The sequence below is a fragment of the Strongylocentrotus purpuratus genome, unplaced genomic scaffold (genome assembly GCF_000002235.5).
Source record: "Strongylocentrotus purpuratus isolate Spur 01 unplaced genomic scaffold, Spur_5.0 spur5_scaffold_6, whole genome shotgun sequence".
Taxonomy (NCBI): domain Eukaryota; kingdom Metazoa; phylum Echinodermata; class Echinoidea; order Camarodonta; family Strongylocentrotidae; genus Strongylocentrotus; species Strongylocentrotus purpuratus.
The window spans coordinates 55462234-55489919 of NW_022145612.1; the positions used below are offsets into that span (position 1 = coordinate 55462234).

At 36.9% G+C, this 27686-nt stretch overlaps 2 protein-coding genes across 2 annotated transcripts in view; one reads left to right on the forward strand and one right to left on the reverse strand.

Moving 5' to 3' along the window:
- Positions 1-13887, reverse strand: part of LOC100889485 (angiotensin-converting enzyme) — a 36274-nt gene extending 22387 nt beyond the window's left edge. The window contains exon 1 of the mRNA XM_003724564.3: positions 13397-13887. Coding sequence (XP_003724612.2) covers positions 13397-13606 — 210 coding nt within the window. The 5' untranslated portion in view covers positions 13607-13887. The remainder of the gene's footprint in view (positions 1-13396) is intronic.
- Positions 13888-16706: 2819 nt separating this feature from the next.
- LOC100891481 (ataxin-7-like protein 3) lies at positions 16707-27431 on the forward strand. Its single transcript, XM_011665541.2, has 10 exons — positions 16707-16888; positions 17946-18077; positions 18529-18704; positions 19382-19461; positions 20053-20124; positions 20657-20715; positions 21185-21297; positions 21933-22034; positions 22839-22975; positions 23661-27431. Exons 1-10 carry the CDS (start codon positions 16790-16792, stop codon positions 23816-23818), a joined length of 1128 nt encoding a protein of 375 aa, XP_011663843.1. The 5' UTR covers positions 16707-16789; the 3' UTR covers positions 23819-27431.
- The last annotated feature ends 255 nt before the right edge of the window (positions 27432-27686 follow it).

The following is a 27686-nucleotide window of genomic DNA, read 5'->3' on the forward strand; positions in this document are numbered from 1 at the left end:
TTGGTGTAATATTATTCATTGATATTTTATCTGATGTTTCCCGCAAATTTTGTTCAGTATAAGTCAACTCGTATCCCACCCCCACCCCCCACTCTCCCCGCATATTACGATTAATACATTCTGTATAATGTACATTCAATTAAAGTTCCTGTTTAAAAAAACAAAAGCTCAGCAAGCAGTATTTCAATTACTGTTGGGGCTAGCCTGTTAACATCAAACTAAATCAAATACAGTAATTTACCACATACATCATTGTTTCCTGTTATAGAACCAGCCTGATCATTAATCAGCAGCAGCAGCTGGTCATTAATCCCATTATATGCTATAATATAGTTTTGTTGTTTATACAAATGAATGAACAAACGGGGTACAATTTCACGAATTTCAACTGACTTGACACAATGAGCAATGGAAGAAGCATGCATCCTCATTCTTGAAGACATTTCAGATGTGCACGGTTATCATCGGGAGTGCTACCAACTTTTTACCGAGAATCTCAATCGACTGTCAGAGATCTTATCTGATGCCACAGAACCTTCAACATCCCGTCCACCCAGATCGTCAATTGATGAAGTCATCCTCAATCCTGATTGTATCTCTTGTAAAAAGGAAGGCCCAAAATGAATCAAAGTGAAAAGCTCTTGGACAACAGAAAGTACACCAATGTTAGATTTTGGTGGGTGGCAAAATGTTGTAGATGTTGCAAAGAGAGGGGTGAAGAAGACCTAGTTTTGAGAATCCTGGAAGTTGATCTGTTTGCTGCAGAAGCAAGAAATCACAAGAACTGTCGGTAGAAATATGTGGCGAACTAAAAGCCAGATTAATGGAGAAGTGTCAAATACGATGAAGTAGCTAAACAGTGAACAACGGAAATAGCCCACAGTTGAACAGATTCACACTGAGCTAGAGAAGTTTCTGAACCATTTGTTGAGTGGAAATCCATCTCGACCGTCACAAAGAGTGACTAAACTTGTCATATCTCTAGGACAAGATGTATCTAGGGCAGCCACAAATGGAAAGTGGAAAATGTCCAAGCATATACTGGTATGGAAGACTCTGAGACATCTCTTACGCAGTGCTCGATTGATCACATTCCTGAATCGGCTTGTTCATTCAGAAAGCTATTCATTTTCACTTGAGCTTGAATCTGCCATAGCACAAGCGCTACAATAGACTTTCGGTATTCTATCTAGACAGGTAGTCCGCCATCACGTGGAGCCATCAGTCTTCCATTCAGACGTTGACGATTTCAACCAATACATTTCAAGCTTTGGTGGTTCTGGCTTTGCCACACAGCCCATGGGATTATGCAGCTGGAGATTTCTAACAATGAGACAGTTGAATCTTCAAATAGCACAGTACCCTCAGTAGCACGTACATGAACCAAAGAAAGTTCCTTGGCTAATGAAAATGAAGGTCCTCTTCCACCTTGCTATGTCAACAGATATAAAGCATTCAAAGAATGTGCCAGAAATGATATTGCGTGGATGCTTGTCCGAAAAAGTAGTGGAGAGACAGGTCAAGAGCTTCCAGATTGGGCTGGATTTGTTTCAGTAACATGGGAGGTGCCCTCAAATGTGACGACCATAGATTAATATCCTGTAAGAAAATATCCCATAACAGAATTCGATACAATCCAAGAGTGCCTAAGAGCTGCAGAAGAAGCAAGCCACAAGGTTGGCCATGTCATAACAACAGTTGACTTGGGCGTGTGCCTGTAGGCATATCCTCTCATTTGGAGTCATCCATAAACTTACAAGAAACACATTGTGTTGATTGGCACTTTCTATTTGATTTGTGCATACCCCAAAATGCTGGGAAAGAAAATGGAAGGATCCGGACTTGAAGATATCCTCTTGGAAGCTGGTCTCATGTCTTCTGGGTCTATGAAAGACGTCATAACAGGAAAGAACTGCGACAGGAGTCTGCATTGTCACAAGACAATGGTGGAGTGCTTAGAAAAGCTCCTTTTTTATGAGTTCCTGTCAATGACTGGATAAGATGATGCACTTGTTGATATAGCTGAGGAATCAAAGAATATCTTCCAAGAGCTAAATCGATCACCAACAAAGGAGAGGCTTGCTGAGGTTGTGGCTAATGCAGATCTGAAGGCGTTGATAGAGTAATATGAGAGCTTCAAAGCTGATGTTCGAAGAGGATCTCTTTGGAAGACGGCACAAATTTTGATGTCGTATGTTGATTGCGTTTGGATTGATCTTTCATTGATCAGGTCTGTGAAAGAAAATAACTGTCCATTGTACTTGCACTGCCTGTTCCTTATGCCTGACCTGGTCACAATTACTCCCAATATGTGACCTACCTTGATGTATTCTTGGTAAACATTGAAGATTCACATCATGGTGCCATGACATTGCTCGAAAGAGTTGCAATAAGTGTTGCCAGGTCGCTTATTCCAGGGAACCGAAGTGCTGTCGACAAGACAATTGAGGAGATAATCTTGAAGCATGGCAAATCTCGCAGTGGGGTTGGTAGTGGTGTCGGTCTCTCTGGCATAATTGAGAACTACAGTGTATATCAGAGGTAGGCTCAAATATATGCAGACATGACGTTTGATGCTCACCGTGGAAATAAACACAGAGATCAACAACCAACTCAGATAAGGAAAAGTGAGGGATGTGTATTAAAAAAAAGGCCATAGATGATGTAAAAAGCTTCCTCAATCAAGTTGATGTTGATGACAAGAATGGATTGTATGTTTTCTCTTCCGGTGCCCGCGTTCCAGCTGAGGTTGAGAAAGATGTCATGCATGCAATTACCACAGGGAAAGACCAGAAAGAGATGATCATTAAAGAGCGATTAGAGAAAAAGCCAACTTGATCTACGGGAATTCTTTGATCCCTGTTCTCTACTCAATTGGAACGTTGGAACAACTTCTTTGCTAAGACAGATACATTTAAGGGCCTACACTATCTCCGGAAGGATGTAGAGAACTCACAACCTCCAACCACTGGCAATTCGTTGGTAGTGGAAAATGGTTTTCTACTACCTAAAAGAGATGCCTGCATACTTCCACGATATTTGCATCAAAATTCACAATGGAGTGTTGTCCAAATGCGATGTCATTTTCAGCACAGACATGTACAAGCCAGACTCTGGGAAGTCAAGTGAACGGACACGGCGTGGGTGTGCAGAGAAGATGATGATTAAAGGAGGCAAGACCAAAAGACCATCTGACTGGAAGCAGTTCCTAACGAATGATGAGAATAAGAAACAACTTATTCAAGTTCTTCTGGATGTTTGGAGTAAGCACAACATGGCTAAGAGCCGGGCTAAGAGGCTATATGGGAAAAGATGATATTCATCAAAGAAAGAGAAGCCTAACTGCTCACTTCTCGGAATGGGAGAGAGACACTGTATTCTGAGATTCCATCTCTCAACTCAACCCAAGAAGAAACAGATTCACGCGAGATCCTTTACTGCCAATACGGTAAAGGAGCAAGGTTGTGATCATGTGCAGATCAAAAGCCCAAACAGCGATATATTTTTATATTGCTTCATTATGCTCATCTCACTCCAGACATTACGTTACTCTTCCATACAGGGAGAGGCAACAAGCAGCGGCTCAAAGATGTCACTAATTTTGCCCAGCACTCCTTGGACTTACATGCTTTCTCAGGCTGTGACTCCAAAAGCGCATATTTAAAGGAACCGGCAAAGTCAAGATAATCAAACTGTTGCAGCAACGCAACAAATTTGTCAAACCTCTGGCAGGACTTTGTGATTCGTGGACTGTACCAAAGAGTTGATATCCAACCTGGATTAAATGTACATTATATGTACAGAATGTACTAATTGTAATAAGCGGGGGGGGGGGGGGGTGGCGCATACGAGTTGACTGATACAGATTTGTTTGCGGGAAACATCGGATAAAATATCAATGAATAATATTACACCAAATTAGGGGGCTAGGAAACTTATTTCATGATAATAGCAGACAGAAATACAACGTTTAGGTGATTTTGAAAGGTTTTGAGACAGAAATTTGCATATTAAATATATGCAAATTCATGACGCCATTAATAATTGAAGACAATTAAATGAATTAAAATAATTTTGTCTACCCATTGTTGCATTATTTACAAAGATTGTTTTTTAATTTGATGGAGGTTTGACTTATATCTGCTGAGAAACAGGGTAAAATGTAAGCACATAATTCACAAACCCTAAGAAAATGTACAATACACGGAAAACTGATATGTTTACATAACAAATAATGGTAAAAAAACAATGTCAACAAGAGTTGACTGAATTGTTTTTGCAGGAAACATCAGATAACATATCAATGAATAATTTTACACCGAATTAGGGGGTTTGAAAACTTATTTCATGATAAAATCAGACAAAATACAACTTTCAGGTGATTTTGACAGGTTTTGAGGCAGAAATTTGCATATCATAATATATGCAAATTTATGACATCATTAACAATTGAAGACAATAAAATAAAATAAAATAATTTTGTCTACCTATTGTTGTATTGTTTACAAAGATCTTTTGTAAATTTGGTGGAGATTAGAGTTATATCTGCTGAGAAACAGGGTAAAATGTAAGCACATAATTCACAAACCCTAAGAAAGTGTGCAAAACACGAAAAACTGACATTTTTACATATTTTCAAATAAGGAGCAAAAAAGCAGTGTCCAAATGAGTTTTTTTCTTGGGAACATCTTTTTTCTGATATTATGGATCCCAATGAACAAAATGACACCCAAGAAGTAGGATCATAGGGGGGGTGCACGGTAGCCCCCTCTGGCCCACGGACTACTTGTCATTTGGCAGGATATAACGAATCACAGGTGAACTATGACTCCAAACTCTCTTTAATATTGGTGTTGATTTGCGTATTACTTGATACAGCTCTAGCAACAACCGTTCAACATCGCTATAATAGTTTCCCCCCTTACATTAGACAATAATAGTCCTTGTGTTATCTTTCAGGCGGTGGACATTTTATTTCTGATCAATCTAAAAACTACTGAATCAAAGGTAGTAATAGGCCTATATTCCCCGAGTATTACTTGTAATTTCTATCTTGTATTTAGGCCTACACATAAACAAGAATAATGTGTTGTTTCTGACACAATTTAAGAGATTTACAGATGATGTATTATGTCGAGGACACGTTCTGTCTTAAAGCATAAAAATCACGTATAGGGTTCAAGAAGAAGTTTCTGGTGAATTGGATACATGTATATAAGGTCAAAACCCCGGTCAAAACGATTACAGGTCACCGATCCGCTTGATCGTTGGCGCCCTAAATTTCTCCTGATTTTGCTCCAGGTTTTATTTCGTCAAATGAAGGGTTAGGGTTGCGATTGGATTTCAGGTTAGGTTTTAGTTTTGGTTTAAGGTAAGGGTTACGGTGCGGTTGCGTGGTCCAGGGTTGAAGTTCAGGTTAGTGTAGGGAATTACCTCGGAGCATTAATGTCACCAGAGCATGTGTCGTATACGTTGGACGATTGTTTACATAATAAGCACTCCATTCGGGCAGTGCATGCTTTATTTCCTTGCCTATAACGATTTGGTGTATCAATCTTAACCTATTAAAGGCGTAGCCTATATTTTCTCCTATCTTATCTGACCTTGTGTTTGTTTCGGAGGATCATTCTGGTTAGCGGTAATGATATTTGGTTCCCCTTATCGTATCGCTACTGAATTATCACTAAATGTTCAAATATTTGTGTAGCGATAAACCTCTTAATGGTGAAAAAAACAAATATTAGTATATCGTGGAGAAAAATAAAAGACAGGTGGTGATCTATTCTTAGAATCCATGCAGAAAGACTGGGGGAAATAACGTCATTCAAAAACACGTAAAAACTGTTTGTTTATCAATAGTAATTTCCTCCTCCGTAAGAAGCATATTTCTTTTATCAATTCCGTTTTTGATTCATGACGTTTATGACAACCCCTGAGGAGTTACACTTCAAAATGAAATGTATTACTCATTTTCATGGATCAGGTAAATTTTTATAATGTTCACAACACCCATCCTTGAAATACTGGTATGATATTATACATTGTAGGAACAGTTGACATGAAGGGCAGATGGCCAAGGGATAAAAAAAAAAAAACTGTGATTATGGAACCAGAAGCACATCCATTTGAAAATTACTATTCTCAGTCATGTTCGATTAAGGTGATTTTAAATGGTCCAATTGAAAAATTGTAGGAGCAATATCCCTTCAAAGGCAGGGCATACATAGTACATGTATGTGTGAGTAAACTTATTTCTGTGTTTGAATATAAGACCCCCCCCCCCTCCTTTCGATGCCACCCCTCCCATGACACCAATGCCCTTTCAATGGGTTGGCGCACTCTACGCAACGAATACTATACAAATAATGAATGGTTATGAGTTCAATAGTGCGAATATTTTCATGAGTTGAAAGATTAACATTCTATTCAACGAGGCGTTAGCCGAGTTGAATAGAATTAATGTTAATCTTTCAACGAATGAAAATATTCGCACCATTGAACGAATGAAAAACATTCATTATTTGTTTTATACAACATCGAAGAAGATCTAATAGAACGTTAATCAACAAATTATGCTTTACTCTTTATATTAAAGATAAATTCAAGTTGGATTCAAGCCTTCTCGATTACATTCAAATTGCCTTCGCGTCAGATACACGCAGGGATACGCGCGCGCACGGCAGAGAGGTACGCAGTCTGCATATAACCAAAAATGCACGGCGCATAATAACCAAAAATGCACGACCGTGCAATATACCATCTATTGAATATCATGTGACCAACAATCCTCCAATCAAATGACAGGGATCCACGTAGGTGTTGTATAAAAGTGTATAAAAGGCCGTTATTCCAATCATGAAATAAGGCTCCCGTTAAGAAGTAACAATTAATGTTTTGTCGTTAATAATTGACACGGAGCCTTTGAGGAGCAAGGTGGTGCAATCGTCTGTAACGAATCAATTAAGTATGAAAAATTACTTGCTCTTTGACAGCTTGGCGCCGAGATCTCATTCGAACACTCATTGTCGCCATCACCCTCCGACCCGATGGTTATGACAGGCATAATTAATTTGGTCAAGCCGACTCTTCAATACAAGGAGATTGAGGCGGACAGCTCCCCTCAAGAGCTAAAGGGCAGTAACGTTGCATAATAACCATGCCGTGTTTGGCTACTGCTTCCCCTCTCCACCCCCTCCCCCCGCCATCCTCTTACCCATCCTAACATGAATGGAAACCCCGTCGATGTGAGTAAAGGCCATTGTTATAAGCGAAGCGGTCATTGATTGACAACGACTATCTCCTATAGCAGCAGCTCATTCCTTATAGGTCATCCCTATATACGCAGCCATTGTGGTATAACAGCTAGTATACCTGGTTATAATATACCAGTTTCATAAGAACTTTACAGGGCTGTGATGAGTAAGTGTTTCAGTTTACATTGTCAGGAAACGCACTCATCTTTGAAGAAAAGAAAAACATCCATGAGTTAGTACGAAATCATTTTTTTAAGAAACATTTTTATCACAAACTTTTATATATAAATATTTTTGTATTCTTTAAAAAACTTCTAAAATGGACCAAAATAATCACATTTTTTAAAATAAACAACCACGGCTGTTTTATTCAGGTATTCCAAGGAAAATTTGCACATTCAGTGGATTTCATGGGTGCATTGTTTGTGTGTGTGAGGAGGGTGTGTGTGTTCTTGAGGCAGTCGATCTATTCCAAAAATTTGTTTTCCTATTCTGACTCTGGACATGGCTAACTCAATTCAACTTCGATGCAAGTGAATGCTTCTCTATCAAATTGTTTTAATGGACAACAAAAACATGTCACGTTGGTTCAATCATTCGAAAACAAAAAATATTAATGAACGATGACAGCGTTCAGGGGAAGACTGGCCAGTGGAAATTCAGGGCTGCGCGAAAGAGGGTTGGTCGATTTGTTGTCTGAGGGCCGGTTGACACGCATCTTGAATTCCAGTCCTAGTCCGCCCCTGTTATAGCATTGGATTTATAAGATTGCTTTTACCACCTGATATATCTCTATAGTATTTATTGAATAATACATACATTTTACCACATATCGCTGCAATAGAGAATAAACAAGGATGATATGTAGTTACTGTAGTGTGCAATCTTCATTTCGTGGCACTGTATCTGTATCGTATTTACCTTTGTAACAAAACATCCCATGACTTGTGCCCGTTGGACCGAGGCAGGAGGAATACTATTATTGTAATTGATAAGATCTCTACTGGGTATTGTTCCCCTTAATAACTAGGACTGTTAGCATCTATTTCTAATTTATGTTACTTATGTTTGTTTATGAGACGTGTCTCATATCCAAAGAATATTTTGTTGTTATTTGTGTATTCATTTATTCAACTTCTTTATTCACGTTAGTCTGTTCAGTATACAAACAAAATAATAAAAAACTGGTCTTCCACAGAGCCCTGGTTATAAAAACTGGACATGAAAAATACATAATTTATCATACCTTGGATTTACAAGTTATTGTAATTTACAATTAGAACTGTACAAAATATCAGATTAGAACATGCATGGTTTAGATAATGATTAAAAAAATCAACTATTAAAACAAGTTAAACAACAACATGGGAAAACATTAACTGAATATAATAAGTATATCAAAATACATTGTAAGCATGGTATAGTAATTGAGTCAAGTAACATGACAAAAAATGAATCGTAATAAACAGTGAGAAAGAAATTGTGATAAACATGTAAGAACTAAATCTAGTGGGATGAAAAGTGCAATAAATCTACCAGAGGTGGACAAACCTTGCATTGTATTGTCATATCAGTCATTTTATACATTAACAGCAGAATGAACAACGTATCATGTGAGAAATTCTTTTAGAGCTCTCTTAAAGACTGCGAGGCTCTCAGTGCTTCTTTAACTTCGAGAGGAAGCTCATTCCAAATTTCACTGCCTAAATAAATAAATAAATGACTTCCTGTAAAATTCTGTTTTACATTTAGGTAATCGAAACATTATCTGATCTGTGTTGCGAGTTATTCGTTTTGAAATATCGTAGACGAATATAAATCTTCATGTACTATTCCGGGTGTTATTCTTTTAATGCACGTATACACTGCACATTGTTTTCCAGAACAACTGATACAGAGTTGGCCAGCATAGTGATTGGAATACATTCAGGGGTGGTATATTCCATGACTTATTTGGGATAAGTAAATATGAATCATGTTGTGGAGAGATTTGCGGTATTCGGATATCAAGTTCACTAACGTGATTAACCCTGTGAAAACCACTCATACCGTAAAACCGACACACAAAAGTCCCACATTGACTTAAAAAAAAGACCAATTTAGGCCATTATTTCGGAAAAATGATTTGTTTTTGTTCTGTCTGTTGTCATAATGTTGTCGGTCTAGCTTAATAGTGTGACTGAGATTAAATCCAGGCATGAAAAGTAGGCGCGTAAATAAAACAAAACAAACCCCGCCCTAGATACTTCCATATGACTGTACTTCAAATTTGCAAAATGTTTCCTAATGATTAATTGACTATAATGTTATTATAAAGTTCAAAATGTCAAGCAACGGGTGCCAATAATATTGAATGGTCGGTTCCGCCCATGTGGGCTGCCATCTGGATGCATACATGTCGACCGCGTCTATACGCTGCTTTGTGCTAGACAGACAACCGTTTCCTTGCAGGTGGTATTTAGTGTCCTACATGATCAGGAAGAGATTCCCGTAGATAAAACCACAGATGAAACGTACAGCAAAGTCGGATCCAGGGCCCGAAACAGCGCCCCTCCCCCAAGAAAAGGGTGACAACTCACCTCAATTCAGGACATTGAGAGGGCATGTCCAGATTCCTGGGCGAAAGAATATTTAGTTGCCCCTGCCTCCTCTCTAGTTAATGAGACCAATGTGATTTTTAAAGGTATTAAAAAGTTTTGGGCAATTTTGAAAAATGGGTGGAAAGTGATTCTTTACAATTTTGATATATTTGGATGCCCCTGTGGATGTATTAAAAGCACTCAGAAATTTAAGCCCCTAAAACACTTCTGCTTTCGAGAAAAATTGAATATAAAGATTTACCGGTGCTCCCGGTAAATTTTGATAAATTTCAAATAGCTCCTACGGCCGTACAATGGTAGCTGCGACCATGAAAATCTCAGATTATGTAGTTGTGGTATATAATTTCCGAACGGGATTAGCTAATCGGTCGATTTTAGTCAAGAAACATTGTTTTTCGACTTCGACAACGATCAGTGAATATTGTAGGATCGCATTTGCTTCCAATATGTTCATTTGAACCAAATTCACGACCCCATACCAAAACTTTGTATTACCTTTAAAAGAAAAATTATCATTTGGGGAAATTATTGTCGGGAAGATTCTTCTCCCTTCCACCTTCCCCACCCCATAAAGACATTCTTGAGCCTCTGTATAATATTTGGTGAAAGACAGATAACATTTTTGGCAAGAGGGCACATTCTCTCTGAAAATCTGCGCAATTTTCTTTCGTTATTCAATTTACGTCTGGACTCGGAGTCGGACTAGACAGATGGAGAGACACACCTGATGACCCACAAAAGAACTCAATCATCGCAGGCAGTGGATACTTTTTCTCTCACACCGCATCCCTCGCTGCATACCTCAGGCACACTACAGACAGACAAACCGCAATACGTACTCTTCATCGCATAGTCCCTAGGAGAGGACTAAGGCCGTATGTCCCCTGGCTGTTTACTTACCAGCATACGAAAGTTCTCTCAACAGTCATAAACAAAAGGAAACAACATGGATTTCATACATTAGCTACCGATTTGTGCTCTATCTTGCATCGGTTCGGCGGTGTAACTGAGGCATCACCATGACTACATCTGTCAACAATATTTTGTTAAAGTCATCAATTAGAAATAGTTTTTTTAAGCGCCTCTTCCTTTCTTTGTACCCTGTTGTGATGATGAAATTCTTACATTTGTATTTTGCAATAAAAGGTTGATGTATAGGAGAGCTGACATTCTCTTGTCCACGAAAGAACTGTGTCAAACCATGGACCTGTGTTAGGACCATGGTCAAATCCTGATGACATTTTGGCAAAGTGATCTTGTACGCCCATCAGGTTATTAGGAAAGTCCTTCGTTTTTTACGAGAATAAAGTTTTTAGGAAATTTGCTCAAGAATCTGGTAAACCTACTGAATTTGCCTACAAACGCAAAGTGTTTGAAGTTTTGTATTGATCTCCTACTTTTTTGTTTTGTCGTGATAAACGAATATGTGAGCCTATCATTTTTTGTATTTTCATATACATTTTCAGTCAGTATACGTGGACCTCCAAATTTGAAAAAAACACTATTTGACCCTGGAAATTACCAACTAAAATCAAACAAAATTGGCTAAATTTTCCCCTAAAGAGGAAATACAAAATTCGCAACACAGGAAGTGGGATTATTTCCAAAGGCTAGATGCGTTCATCATCGCGTGTTAAAAAAGGAAAGTGACAATGCTGATGGTGTATAGCCTAAAGGTATGAAATGTTGACGTCACAATTGATCACATGTGTGTCTCTCGTCTGTACTCTATAGTTTGCTTTTAATCAACCATTATAAAAAGTGGAACGTGAGGACCGTGACCGAGTTATAACTCAAACAATTGCACAACTCTCTTTTTTATTTTTACGAATTTATACGATGGAAAGCTTTTACATAGTTGGTCAAATGACAGAATCTCGAAAAGCTGCTTCAATATAAATGGACCATTGTATCATATTTTTAAAGTTGATTTAAAGGATTAAATGGAGAACAGTTTTGCACATACATTTAGATTTATTTACTAGCTATATCATAATTGTTACAAATATCAAAATAATATGAAACACGCACGACCAATATTTAGGGCTACCAAATACAAAATGATTAGCATTTTGCAACTCCTGTACTTGTTCTGGCTTGCAACCCCGGGTACTTGCTACAATTTGAAACATCTTAATTGGATTAATACTCCATGTATTCATATTATGAGAATTGTATTATTACCCTTTTCCTCAGTGTTTAAAAATGATATTTTCCAATAGTTTTGAGCAGGTATTTAGAGCCATCCATCATGCAGAGTGTATGGAGAGGTCCATTTTGGAGCATGCTGGGGTCATGGGGTCCAGGGGATAATGATTCTGTTAAGTCATGTTGTGTCACTGCTTTGTTATAATTGGCCCTGACTAGATTTATGAATCACTTTATTCCCTAAATCATGAAAGTGCATATACATGTTTTATTCGATGGAAAGTTTTCAAAAGAAATTTGTCTTTTCCTGTCGGATGTTAGGAATTTACATCATTGCATGCTTCGAAAGGTGAAGGAACGGGCCGGACATGCACCTTGCAAACAATTTCCACTAAGTTATCTTTACTTATTTTTAGTTGCCGTTTGTGAAAATTGGACCATAAACAAAATCAAGTAAACATTTACTTTCCAAAGTTTTCGTATGTTTCAATATATACTGTGAAAGTGAATTAGATTTGGCAACTTCTCTAAAAGGCAAACACTTATTTGTGGTGAGAATGCCGTAAACAAGTAAAGAAAACATGTAAAAACATCGTACATACAAATTATATATAGGCAAAAACAATGAATCACACTTCAGTGGCGTTGCGTAGGTCACTCTATAGCTGGGGCCCTGGTATAATGGGGGGGGGGGGGGCACAGAGCTTACTTGTTGAATGAAACAAGGTTGATGTTTTAGGGGAATGTGAAGAAGGGGTTTTATCATTTATGTTCAAGTTGAGTTTCACCCTCATTTCTTTCTTACTCTTTTTCTTACTTTAAAACAAAAATCTTTATCTTGTCTTTCGAGGGTTGAGGGAGGGGTGGGGGTATTCCCGTGCCTTCCTAGCTATGCCACTGTGCAACATGATTATTACACTTACCTTATAACTCTAAAAACGCCCTAGAATATAATTCTCAAAGATCATCATCACATTTGTTCAATGTAATACATGGATTCAAAACAGAGGAAGTACTTATTACTATATATCATATTTCATCATAGTTATATTCGATTTTAACAGTCTTATTCTATTTTCTTCTCAAAGGAGCGTTTTATATAACACTCGTTCTTTAGTATGTTTGTACGAGTAGGCCTATGGATATATTCGCATGTTTTTATATTCATTCTTCGGATTGTGAAAGTTCAATAATAAGAGTGTGTATATGACCACTTTCATTTTAATCGTGTGTTTGAAATAATTGACCTAAACTGAACAAAACAAAACAAAACAGAATTCACACTTTGTCATAAAAAGTGTATCCTTTCCCTATTTAACAAAGTGCAAATTCGCTTTAACTTATGAAGTATGCAGAATGCAACTGAACCACTCGAACAATATAATTCAAACTTACCGATTGTTCTTGGTTGTAATCTGTAATGTTTGTGTTGTATGTCCAAGATGCAGCTACATCTTTATAGTATTCCACCATGGCCTGTTCGTTGTATTCATCCAGGAACATGATAGCAGCTGTCTCATTGTTGTTTCCCATCACCGAAGGGGTGCTCATCGTCATCAACGTCGCCAGCGACACGGCCAACGATAGCCAGTTGGAACGTTTCATGGTCGTGGGGATTAATCGGAACAAACTACTTCAAGAAAAAGGTTCCTGGCGTTATTGGCAGATTAAAATTGTGAGAAGTTTACCAACTTGTATGTGTAGGGGTAAAGACTTTGGATTTGTGAGAACAACGGTTCTAAAGGTACTTAAAATTGGTATGTGTGAGCAGTCGATAACTGCATGAGACATACACTGTCCGCCTAGGTCTGGGTAGCGAATGAGCTGAAAACAGGTACTGTGAGTTTGTGTGACTGATTTGAGCAGCTTGCTTGTATGCATGCAGTCTCATTAGGGGGCGTATATCAGGCGCGCTTGGTAACGTCTCCTCGTTACCTCTTTATTCGCGATGCTTTGATTAACTATATTGAATGTTATCTTGGGGCTACAAAACAGACGTCTTATCAGAGGATAGCGTGATAAATGTGTATATTGGTGTAGCTAATTGATATCAAACTTATAACATTATTGTTCATGTGAGAAAGAAAAGGAGGCAGAAAGGATAAAGAGAGCAAGAGAGAGAGAGAGAGAGAGAGAGAGAGAGAGAAGATTCATGAGAAAAGAAAGGCGAAATCAAACCTCATAACATAGAAGGTTAGGACAAAAATAAATTAGACTCAAAGAGATTGTAATAAAGGGCAATCCAACCCTTATAATAAGTTGATTTGTATGACAGCAGAAAAATAACAGAATGGCAAAAGTTTGAAATGAATCGGACGAAATAGGAGATCACTAAGTCTATGCGAATCTCAAATTGGTAGTTTGGTCTGTGGATTGTGACGTAGAACGTGAATTACTCTCCTATTAGTACACAAATATCACTAATTTTTGTTTTTCTCATAAGTTCCTTCTTCCTTGAAGCACTAATCAGAATATATTATAAATTGTTTGAATTTTAATCATTTTATAAGTTGGAACAGATGGGAAAGAAGCCAGGCACTACATCAAATTGCCGCTTTAGCCAATTTGAAATGCCTATATGTGTATACAATAGTGATTATAACTTTCAAAAAATCATAACTTTCTTTTATTTAGTCAGATTTATTTGAAACTTTAAGTTTCATTAGTCTGCTGTTCTGATTGTTCTGCTTTCTTTTAGAATAGATGTCTGTTTGGGTTGGAGAGAGAAAAAGGGTAGGCCTACTAATTCAAAAAATGGACATTCAACATTATTTTAATTTACTTACCCGTTTTCATTGTCCACAACAATTGAATAGAATTGACTTTAATTTAATTAAATTGAATTTATTAACAACAACACATCACAATAATGACAGTACATATGAACAATCATACAATGCAAATAATAATACTGATACATGTATACATAAGAGTTGTGTTAATTGAACAGTAATGGTTTTAAAACGATATTTAGACATACATGTAGCTCTGCATACTATTGTACAAAAGATATACGTAAATATGTGTATTACTATATTTAGATGAAGTTGTTAATGGGAAATAAAAGTTAGCACAAGTGCTGTCGAGCCTAGTTCCATTCTTTGGCAAGATTTTTTGTTTTAAATTTGTTTATACATATTATAAATGTAAAACTTGTGTGTTTTGTATTTACAAACACTGTAGCTCATAAAGTTGGAATATTTTTGTTTTACCCCAATTTATGGAATTATTTTAAAAATAATTTAAAATAATAGATCTAGATAAAAGTATACATTCTCAGATTTTATTGAAAAATAATTTGCCGATGTGTGTTTTGCGTGACTGCTAAAGCAAGTGTGTGCTAATATGCTTATCAACACGGGGACCTATGCCCTCAAGTCATAAATGAGAGTAATGAGGATTAATGCCCCACAAAAAGACACCACAGTTACGAGGCAATTGCTTTGTCACTGAACCATGACTGTACGCAGCGGGGGCTAGGGTAGGGGCAGTTTCCATAAATACAAAAAAAATAACAGAAAATGCAATGATTTTTCAATAATTTATTGCATTTTACCCCGGTCCCTAACATTAAAAAAATCCTTTGGACTGCCATGCATTATGGCTCAAGGCATGGGCCACACAGAAGATTTTTTTATGTTGGGAACCGGGGTAAAATGCAATAAATCATTGCATTTTCTGTTTTTTTTTTAAAATTTATGGAAACTGCCCCCTACCTTAGCCCCCGCTGCGTACAGTCATGGTTCAGTGACAAAGCAATGGTCTCGTAACTGTGAGGCCCCAGGATCAAAACCGTGTCGATGTGCTATATTAGTGTACTTTTGTGGGGCATTAATCCTCATTACTGTCATTTATGACTTAAGGGCGTACGTCCCCTATTTGATAAGCATATTTGAATGCATATGCTTTAGCAGTCACGCAAAACACACATTGGCAAATTATTATTCAATAAAATCTGAGAATGAATACTATTATCTAGATCTATTATTTTTAAATTATTTTAAAGATAATTCCATAAATTGGGGTAAAACAAAAATATTCCACCTTTATGAGCGACAGTGTATATACAACAAAATAGTACAGTATCATGTAACTATTTTATATTTCTAAAATGAAAAAAGAAGGGGAAAATTTTAAGTGTCAAAGCATTATAATGAAAGAAAACAAATCTTTGAACAAATAACATCAATATCAACCATCAACAATTTCAAAATGTAAAGAAGAATACATGGTAAAATGATAATCAAGTATGAACACTTAGAGTTAGGATATTTTTCGAATATTGAACCTGAGAATGATATGCACCGTCGTTGTCCTATGCTATGGTGGTGAAGGTGGTCCATTGGGGAGGGGGGGGGGCTTGTAACAAGAACTTGATTATCCTGATGAAAAAAACCTACATTGGGAGCAAATGTAGAACGGGTAAAATGATCCGAATTTAAAAGCAAACATTTATAATTTTTACACTTCATCCTTGATTGAGGGCACAATCCTTTCCAGGTTCATTTTCCTCCCTGATTATTTATTTCCGTTTATGTTGTCTACATTTTTGTGCCGCTTCATCTGCATTCTGGTGCACATGCTTCAACCTGCCCCCCCCCCCAAAAAAAAAAATTAATTCATTGCATTCTGGGTCTGGGCCACTGACCTCTACCAGTGAGCTCGAGCTGAGCGCGACGTCGACCGACGCGAAGACTGAGAGGGCGGCATCACTCTTCCTGATTAACTCAGCAGCGAATGAATGGGCCAGAGGGGCACAAATTTTACCAATTTTGACGATCTGTATGAATGTTTGCAACGATTGTTATACATGAATGTCAAGTGATGATGGATACGCAACTTTTGTTAATGGCAGGTGTTGGACAGTTCGAACGTGACGATACTGGGGTAAGTTATAAATCCATTGATCTGAATAGCAAGATTTACCAATGGTCCCTTTGGTTGATAATCATGTCAGTAGATCGAACAGTAGCCGGCAAGCTCAAATGAAAATTCGGCAGTGCAGCTGCAGTTTCCTTAGCGTTAAAGGTGATAATCAATACGCATTAGCATTGACCACTATATGTTGTTAGTGTGTGGGTGATACTATGATATTGATATCACCTAGCCATAATTGGCGCCCATACCCCTGCGCGGCAACCGGCGAACCTTGCAAACTACTCGGCTATAGTAGAGTTTGCAAGCAGACTCTTTTTTCTAGAATCTACTTGTACAAAGCACTTTAGAATAAGAATTGGTCAAAAATTTAACCAAAACTTGAACATTTGATACCGGAGTGATATCAGCTTGCTAACCTTCCATGTGTTCCTGATGAGCTTAAACATGTGATTTACGTTACAAAAACGCTGACCTCTCACAAGAGTTTGCAATGTTGGTTTTGCTGACAATTCAAATACATGCAGTGTTCATTGAGAAAAGCTGTTTCTGTGTTGCCAATTTGATTCTAACCTAATAATAATAGCAATTAAATAGTGTTCTAAGGTTCACGCACAAAGTTTGTCAAGTTTAGCGAACTCCCTGCGCACACGCCTTTTTACCTTTTGGTTTGTGCAGGATTGAATCAACTTTTTGGAGGGAAAACTTTAAATTACGTTTGCCACTCTTCACCCAGATGTAAATCAGTATGGGTACCTGAAATTGCTTTGGTAATAATGATAGCTGGGCCTTTGGGTAGAAAAGCTTTGGTGCTGATGAGTCCTCCCTTGGTAAACAAAATTATTATTATTATCATCATTATTATTATTATTATTATTATTATTATTATTAACATAGGGTCTACATTATAACATACATATACCAGATATTGTTAGAGCTCAATATGTCATGGATTTTTTAAAACCATATATGGATTATATGGTATGTATATTTTCACTACAAAGAATAAATACCATCCCCTCCCCTACTTGCCATTTAATGAAATCTCACCATTTTTTTTTTCTATCAGGAAAATGAACTTGCAGAGGAGATTTGGACTGACCTTATAGACGAGATGACCCTTGGATTATGTTTTGATATTCATCGTTCTGTCAAGCTTGGCCTCATGATTATGGATGACATAACAGAAGAGGCTCAGCAGGTATGATGAGTGTAGCTTTGTAACTGATCAGTGAACCCATTGAATACAGGAACGGCGTGGATCCTGTATTAAGACTGGGAATGTTTGGACTGCATAATGATTGAAGGATTAATCAACATGATAGTGATACCAAAAAACTATACAGGCAAACACTGATACACACATATTTGTACTCAAGCTGTTCGCGCAGTGCATTAAATACAAGTATGAGTAGGAGCAATGAACAATCTACCTCTTGAAATCTACAAAAGACTACTACTGAAGAAGAAAAAACTCTGGTGGAAAACCAACCAAATACTTACTTTAAAATCGCTGTGAGAAGATCACACTACTTTTTTAACACCAAATCCTAAAAGAGCTCCAGACAACATAAAAGTATTTCTTAAACTGATTGGCAGTACTCTGATCTTTATGCCTTACTTAAACATTGTTATCTGTCTTTCATTAACAGGAATATGATATAGTGGATGAGCCTGGACTAGATGTGTTTGGTCAGCCACCTCTCAAAAAGCACCTGGAGTGTTTATGTCCTAGCTGTAATCGCAACCTGGCAGCCAATCGCTTTGCTCCACATCTGGAGAAGTGCATGGGTATGGGAAGAAACAGCAGCAGATTAGCCAGCAAGAGGTATTATACATGAATCTAATTTTGTGTACACAGATTTGTTTTCTCCCTACATTAGATGTAATATTTCAAACCTATTGGGCACTTAGCAATGATTCTCCACATGAGATGAACCATATCCGGATAACTACCCCCCGGACAACTACCTAGGACAACTGCCCCTTAGGACAACTACCCCCTGGACAACTTCCCCCCAGACAACTACCCCCTAGGATAGTTGTCCGGGGGGTAGTTCTCCCAGGGGGTAGTTATACGGGGGCTGGATGTCCAGGGGGTAGGTGTTCTAGAACCGAGATGAACAGGCATTAGGCTTAAACCCAAATTCAGACACCGAATTGATAAACTCAAAATAACTGAAAGCCTTGGGTGCTAACTTTTGTCATTTATCATTTGTGCTTCTTACAACTATCCTTTGTTTCTTGTTAATCAATTTTAAAAACAGGAGGGGAAAAAAGTATAACAGTTATACTTCTTGCTCCTTTTAATAAGATACAGGAAATGAATAATATATTGAGCAGAAATCATTATGCTAGTAGTATTTTTTTAATTAGTATTCTTGCATTCATTAATATAAGTTATTCGGCTTTCATTATGTAATCTACTTTAGCATTTCATTATGTAATATGAATTGTAGCTTAAAATATAAGTGCCATCATGCCTTTTCTCCCTCTGTAATGCAGGATAGCTATAGCCAACACTACCAAAATAGACAGTGATGATGATGATGACAGAGATTTAGACTGGACAATGGCTTTGAAAGGTGAATGATATGTTACATAGGTGGTACAATGCTATTTACCACACAACACGTGTATGACTCATTCCTTTCCATAAGCTTTCATCAGCAGTTTTGCTTAAAGGTTTTTATGAAGGGTCTGTTACCCTGATATTTAACTAGATATTGATAATTTTCTTAATTTAAAATTGCTTTTCTTTGAAATACTTATTTTAAGGATAATGTTCTGCATGATAAGGTTGAATTGGACTTATGCTATACTTGTTTTAAAGTACCGAAGGATGACATCATACTGGCCAAGTTGTCAAGGTTGCTGCTTCCAAACAATTTTGTGCTAAATAATGATGTGGCCATCACACCACAACCACTGATCCAACTTGTTGCTTGAATGATTTTGCAGTGAACCTCATGGACAGGCTCTGTTGTTTGGAACCAGTAACCTGGACAACGAGCTACTATGACGTTAGCACTCCGGTAATCTATAGGCTTTTGAATGAAAATGAAAATGGAAAAGTAGAATATTCAGCAGTATTATCCTTATAAGACCATCCTGAAATTGATCAATACCGATGTAGATTTGTTTGAATTTATTTTCCTTTCTTTTTCCTGTCACAGGTCCTAAAAGATCAAGAAAAGAAAAACTCAGTACCAATTCCCCAAGAAGAAGCAAATCAAAGCTGAAAAATGGTAAGCATCTTTAAATTTCATGTTTATCAACATGCTAATCTATGATAATAAGAGCCTTGTTGTCAACATTATGAATATGCAAATTTCTTGTTGAATTTTCATGTTTTCTGGGCAGTCAGCAGTTTCTGGGCAGTCAGCAGTAATTTAATATTGATTTTCTTTGAATTTTTTTTAAAAAAGTACAATGTTCTGCATTATGGAGTAAAATGGAGGAAAATTACACTAATGTCAAGTTCATCAGTTGTCTGGCATTGTTTTAATGATTTCTAAACTTAACACCTAACACGACAGATGTAATGTAACCATGATAATAAAAAAAAATTGGCTTTGGTGTACAGAAGGGTTAAATGGTTCTGAAGAGTTATTGTCCAGATTTTTTTCAAGAAGTTGAAAAAAAAGGCGGAAGAAAAAAAATCATATTGTGATAGAGTATTCTTCCATTTTCTAGAAAATTTGCATCTCTCAGTTGGCATTTTGCCACCCCCCCCCTTTTTTTTGTCCTTCATTTTTTCTTTTTCATTTCATCATTCAGATGTGGGTGATATACCCAGTGTTAGTAGCAACATGGAGAACAGCATGGCAACTTTTAAGGTAAATGATTCTCATTTCTATGAGCAGAATGGATGTAGTTTCAAGTATAAGATGTCTTGAACTAATACTCATTGCAGAGTAAGAGAACCTACCTTTCACTGTCACTAATTGTCTTTGGGAGCCAGGTAGTTCCTCCAGAGGAATGAGAGGTTTCAGAAGAAAACATTTTAACAAGATCAAATGAATGTTATACTTGGGGCAGTGATTTATTGTAATGACTGGAGTTAGGGAGTTAGGGAGTGGGGGGGGGGGGGGGGGGGGGGGTTGCAACTTGCCAGTAAGCTAAGTGACCAAGCGTGGAAGGATTTAGGAGGGTACACCCCCTTCCTGTTCCTCCCCTGATTAAGGTTGTTTGTGTGTGTATTCTAGCATTGCCCTTTATATATATCATTCATCATATGATATTCCATGCCACTTTAACATATACATGTAAAGGGTGCTGTGACTTCGTTGATATTTGTTTTTGCAGGCCTTGGGAAATAGTGTTCCAGTCTTTGAAACTCTGTCGCTGGAAGAAAGGAAAAACATCTTAATGACAACATGTGGTGTCATATCAGAACACACCAAGAAAATGTGCACCAAGTAAGTAGCACTGCATGTACCCTTGGTCATTTAAATTATTATTAAGATGGAAAAAATACACCTTCTTGTCGCCTACTCCTATCTCTTGTATGTGTACATTTCTTGAATATTGTATTGTTACAATATATATCTGTTGATTAATACAGAGATTAATTAATAATAAGTGCTTGTGAAGAAAGAAAGTCATAATTTTGCCGTAAAAAACTGTGCATACTTGTACCATAAAGAATACAGAGATCACGCAACTTTTAGTATGATGTACAGACCATAACAGGATACAATAATTCACTGCATTCATTTAGCAGGTAACCATCACCCACTTAATCATATTATTACATTTTGAGTATTTTCGAGGAACACGCTATCTGATCTACCAAGCATTTTGTTGATTACCATTGATGGTACTTGACGCAGATGTTAACAAAATAAATGTAAATGGCGACAGAGAAGAGATAAAAGAATCTTGCATAATTTATGAAAATGTTTGAAAATATCATGCGTTCCTTGATAACTCAAAAAGTGTTGTGATGAACTACTGCTCTTTTTCCTCTCTTGTATCAATATGTTTGAGTATGTATGTATGTACCTCTCCATGTAGCAGTTGACATATATGTGTTTTGACTTGCTTCTCCTAGATCTCTTAGATGCCCCCAGCACACAGACGAGATGAGGCAAGGAGTGAGGAGATACCTGCTAGGCCTTGAGACGGAGGAGAGACTAAGACACAAAGGAGATGGGTAAGTTTATTAAGAAAACCTTTCCCCATTTCTCTCTCTCTCTCTCTCTCTTTCTCTCTCTCTCTCTCTCTCTCTTTCTCTCTTCCACTTCTCTCTATTTCTTCCTCTCTTTTTTATTATTTTAATTTCTCTCTCTTTTTGTTTCTCTTGTCTCTCTTTCTCATGTTTTTGTTGTTGAAATGTCTGTGATGATAAGATTAAATATTGTACATTCTCAAGACAAAGATCTTTGAAAGTGAAAATAGGTTATGAGATAAAGTATCAACTGATATATATATAGGGAGAGAGAGAGAGAGAGAGAGAGGGAGAGAGAGAGAGAGAGAGAGAGAGGGAGAGAGAGAGAGCAACACGTGATCAATGATTCAAATGAATTTAATCAAGATTGGATGAAAGCTGTCCATACAAGTTATGAACTTCACAACCTTTTCTTGAAAGGAGTTCATTGGGGTCATTGCCTTTCATACCAAAACTATACTTTACACAGGATATACCAAGATAGTAGATTACGCAGGACATACCAAGATTGAAATATACACCGGAATTCAAAAATTAGTTAGCACGAAGGTTAAAACAAATTGGTTAGATGATATCATTATGTTCCTTTTCTGCTGTCAGTTTAAGAGTATCACCCTTTTAAAATGTTATCTTCATGTCTGTTTTCTGTTTACTTCTCTCCATCTTTTCCCCATCTCTAATCTTTTATCCTTTATCTGTCTCTACCTCCCCCCTAAAAAAGTAAAATATCGTTTTAAGAAGCAATATAACTTTCTACTCACACTCTACTTTCCTCTTCCTTCACCAAAGTGTTCTTGAGACAGAAGAGATTGACATAGATACGTATGAAGATGGAGACAGTCAGGCTCTAAGGGAGCGTCTCAATAGAATACAGCAATGGGATGCAATCAGTAATCCATCACCGGCTGAGTCAACTTCAACAACAAGTAAGTACAATCCTCCATGTATCATTGCTGGCCTACTCCTGTGACAAGGTTACAATTAGGTTTTAGGTTAGCTTTCAGGTTACAGGTATGCTGTTGGGTCGAGGGTTGAAGTTAGAAATTTGGTTAGTATTGGAAAATAAAAAGGAGCAATTGTTCGCCAGAGCAAGTGTTATACAACCCCTGTTTTTTTATGGCACACTGTGTTTGATAGAATGAGAATTAAAATAAAAATTATATCCAGAGAGCATTCAAATGCAAAAAGCTTTATATTGTAAACATTTAAGAATTCCAATTCATCAATGTTCAAGCACGTTTATGACATACTTAGAAATGAAATGGCTATTCCTCGAATCTGTTTTGGCATCACAGGTTATAGATTGTTATAGCCTGTTTATAGCATGCTAAATGATTTGTGTTTATCAGATTAACTTTACCAAGAGTAGATTTTTTTTTTCTTCATTTTTAAAAATAAATTCTGTAATGTATTGATTTTACTGTATTGTGTATACTCTGGAAACTAGGGCTTTTTAGCTTTAAAGAGTTAGTGTTTTTCTTTAATCAAATATGTGTATTTATTGTACACTGTATATGTCTTTGTTTATCGTTTTTTATGTTTGAGAAAAAAATAGAATACATCGAACCAACCATTGAACCACTGAACATATTTTTTTCTACAAATCACCAGACTCTAATGAAGGCCAGGGTAACAAGAAACGGAAGAAAGGAGGTAAACTTACCCATCGCAAGAGAACTAAAGGGCGCCCTCATTCAGCTCAGTCGCAAACTAGTACAGGTTCAACAGCAGCAGCAGCAGCTGCATTACAGTATGAGGTCATTGATTGATCATGCTTTAAGGTATGGCAGCTGATATGAGGGGTTTCCCCTAGCGGAGAAGTGATGTCATTGGAAGAGGGATTTCCCCCTGCTCTTCATTCCTTCCATGCTGAGATGCAGAGAGCTCCCAGGTGACGAGGAGGGATGAAATATCTCCCATCGCCGGAGAACAGAGATGGAGCAGTGAGATTGAATGTTAATTGATGCAGTTGTATGATTACAATTCAGTGCCTGTTTTTTAAGTTTGCAGAAATGAGTTATGTTTTGGTCGAAAACCAAGGATATTAAAAGTATCTCCAGGTGAGTATACAAGGATGGGAGTCAAAGATTGTGGTTTCTCTAAGATTAAAATCTCCTCAGGCATAAAGATGTATGTCTTCAGCTTAGATTAAGGTGAAAGCAAGCGCATGAGAATGCTTGATCAGCTCTATGGCTGAACATTTCCATGTATGATTTCTGACAAAATGAAGGAATGCAAAAATGAAAAGAGAGAGTATACAAGAAGCAAAGACAAATTTGTGCTACATTGATTATATTATTGAGTATGATTATATGATTTTAAGGTGCATGAAGGCATTAACTCTTCCTCTTATTTTTAAATAAGCATAATTTCAGACAGATTTAAGATAAACATGCAGCATTATTGACTTAGAAGCAGTACATGTATCTCTGAAATAGCTGTGAATGGCTGTGTCATTGCAATTGATATGGCTTGATATCATACCACATCGATTGACTCGTTGCCTACGGGAACCACATTGTCCTTGCATAAAGCATATGGGAATGTGATGGGAATTCAGTGTTCAACGGGTTAAATAGAATTCTTTCCCGCATAATGGCCTGTAATTCATACAATGGCCGTTACCTATCTGTTTTATTTTCCAACTCCTCGTAACTAATTCCCATTCAGCAATTCCATTCTAAACATGATGGTCCACCTCGTGTATGAATACTTGTTGTGATGGTTAGATGTACCTGTGTACTGTAACTATAATCAGAAGCATGTTAACATTCTGGTAAAATGAGTTATAATTGGATTTAATCTCTTTCTTGATACTAAAGGAGGTAGCAGAGACATACATATATAATTTCAGTTCATCTCTGCTCCAAGACAATGTACCATTATTTGTGAATAATAGCATCATAGCATCTTTTTAAAATCAAGACCACTAAAGGGAAGCCAAGACTCGACTTGTGGTCTTTAAGGGCAAGTGGTAATTCTGTACAAATGTTCAATTAAGCAAGTTTGACGGAACATGCATATATGAGGTAGATGAGGTATTTTTAGTTTTACCTATCCAAAGTTTGCCCTCCGATTATCTATCACTTCCAATCATTTCCAATCGTCAGCATAATTGAATACACAAACTTGGGGTGGAGTGTATACAAAATGCCAGTTGTATAGTACCAAAACCATATTGCATCCAATATGATAATGGAAGTGCTGAAGAATATTTCATTTTACCTTAATGAAGGTCTTCTTCTAATTATCATCTGTTTCTAATCGACCTCCCTTCTTCAACACATTTTACTGCCAGCTCCTAATGGCTGTTAACATGCTCATCATGTCATATCAGCAAGGACATGTATTTGGTTGAAAACAAAACAAAAACCCTGTCTAAATTATTGACAGTATGAGTGGTATGTGTGACAACATCAAGCTATGAATTGACAGACTAATTAATCAAATAGCCCATGTGCGCTGTGAGTGAACACATGGCTAGTAGTGCATGCACTGTACCTGCTAACCAATCATACCATATGGCCATCTCCGATAGTATGGAGTCATTTTCAAGGACGATCTGAATGTCATTAGTTGATCAAATCAACATAAACTCCATCTCTATAGGGGAAAAAATAAAATATCTTCCCTCATGCAGTAGGCATTGATATTTGTATATCATTGCACAATGCTTCATTAACAGTAGCTGTTGGCAACTGATTTTGGTTACTTTGTACATCATTAAATGACATGTATTAACATTATAGGGCTATGATGGAAATGTAAATGCAGAATGTTGAGGACAAGATAACCAAAAACAAAAGTGGATGGATTAAACTGTTTTTAGTTTTTTTAATTTGAGGGGTAATTCTGGCAAGTCAAGTGTCTCTTTTTTTATTTTTATCTTTTAACATTACAGTAAATTTAGTATGCTCGAATTTTTTAAACATGAAACCGATGTGTGCGGCACGATTCAACCGCTTTGTTTTTACTTTGAAATGTTAGTGATATCTACAACCCATAGTTTCATGTGAAGAAAAAAATGTCTGGCATGATTTAAAATTCAAAGTGAGAGCTTGACCAATGGCTTTCATTTCCAATGGTCATTTATTTTTGAAGGGTTCGATATAGTTCTTGCAAGTCCAGAAGTCATTGCATTATGATGAAACCATTATTAAGTTTTGTACAACATGTTCTGTGCCTGTTTTCAGTACTGTTATATGACAATAAACTTGCATGATGTAATGTGACCAAGAAAAGAGGGAGGGGAGGGGGTGTTGTTCAGACTTCCCATTTAATGCAGGCAATGAAGTCATTATTCACTTTGTGAATTATTGATAGAAGTTCAATGAGATATTTAACCAAGTCAGCATTGGAATACAATCAATATAAACCAGCTTAAATGTAACCACAATCTTGTCTAGATCACTTCTACTCTTCAATGTAAAAATATTCTTTCTCATTATTTAGCTGGCAGTTTACATGTGGCATGCAATGCTGTTAGTGCAAATAAACAAAATAATTTTGTTGACATATGCATGTACACCATATGGTACTGCTGAATTCTGTCTTTCTGCCTCATAGACTAAATACAGGAACTACGCATTTACCATTGAAAATGGGTAGACGTTGTGTAAATGTAGTACAGAAACCTCACTATCTGCCACACAGGTTCTAATACGGACATATTACAAAACATGATTGTGGTGGTTTTGAATCTGACATACATACTGATTGTAATTGATTGTAATATGTCAGGAAATGGTTATGATAGTAATGATGATCATGATGAATCCACCCACAATAATATGGATAACATCTATGACAATGATTATATATGATAAATTGGAGCACTACTGATTTTTTCCTTGATTAACTCTTATAGATGCTACTGTTGATTTATTTCTTCATAATTTAAGTTGCTATTTAAAACAAATGAAAAGGATATTGAATATAATGCATAAATTGATGATCAGATGAAATTGAGGGTTCAGTGACACAAAGACGTAACTCTATATTTTGCCAAAATGAGTATTTGATATCAAAATGTCCAGAAAAATGTGGGCTTTCCAGGAAACACAAGGACTAAACTCCACCCAACACCCCACTGAAGTCAATGGCTATTAAAACATAGAATTTAACTCCTTAAGGCCCAAGTGCTCAGTGACCACTTTTTCTCAAAATGGAGTTACGTCTTTGTGTCACTGACCCTCGGAAATGTTTGTTATGCTCAATCTTGCAAATTGCTGAATATGAAGATACCATAACTGTTGAAAGTGGTTAAATTTTACAAGTGTACTACTGTGGAAGGCATATTTCTCTCCTCTGATTTAACCATTTCATATTGGTATATATGAGTTGGGTTATGTTATTATTGAAAAGAAAACCAAAGACTAAACATTCCAGCCTGTTGAAGTTGATTTTATTTTAGATATACTTGAATGTAATGTGGAAAAGTATTGGATGAAGCTCCCATTCATGTGTTAAGATGTGAGTTGGTTATGGACAGAACAGAATTATCAAAAATTGAGATAGATATGCAAGTATTGAAACGCATTTACGAAATGGAGAAGGAGAAACGTGACTGTAAAGAGAGGGACAGAGAGTCAGACAGAGGGAGGAATTGAGACAGACAGAAACAGAATTTGTGTGCAT

What these genes read in the sequence shown, in the direction of transcription:
- LOC100891481 (XM_011665541.2), top strand. Translation starts at nt 16,790, where the DNA reads ATGTTTGCAACGATTGTTATACATGAATGTCAAGTGATGATGGATACG. An exon ending in CTGGACAATGGCTTTGAAAG is followed by an intron (nt 19,462 to 20,052) that starts GTGAATGATATG and finishes TTCCTGTCACAG; the next exon opens with GTCCTAAAAGATCAAGAAAA. An exon ending in ACAGCATGGCAACTTTTAAG is followed by an intron (nt 20,716 to 21,184) that starts GTAAATGATTCT and finishes TTGTTTTTGCAG; the next exon opens with GCCTTGGGAAATAGTGTTCC.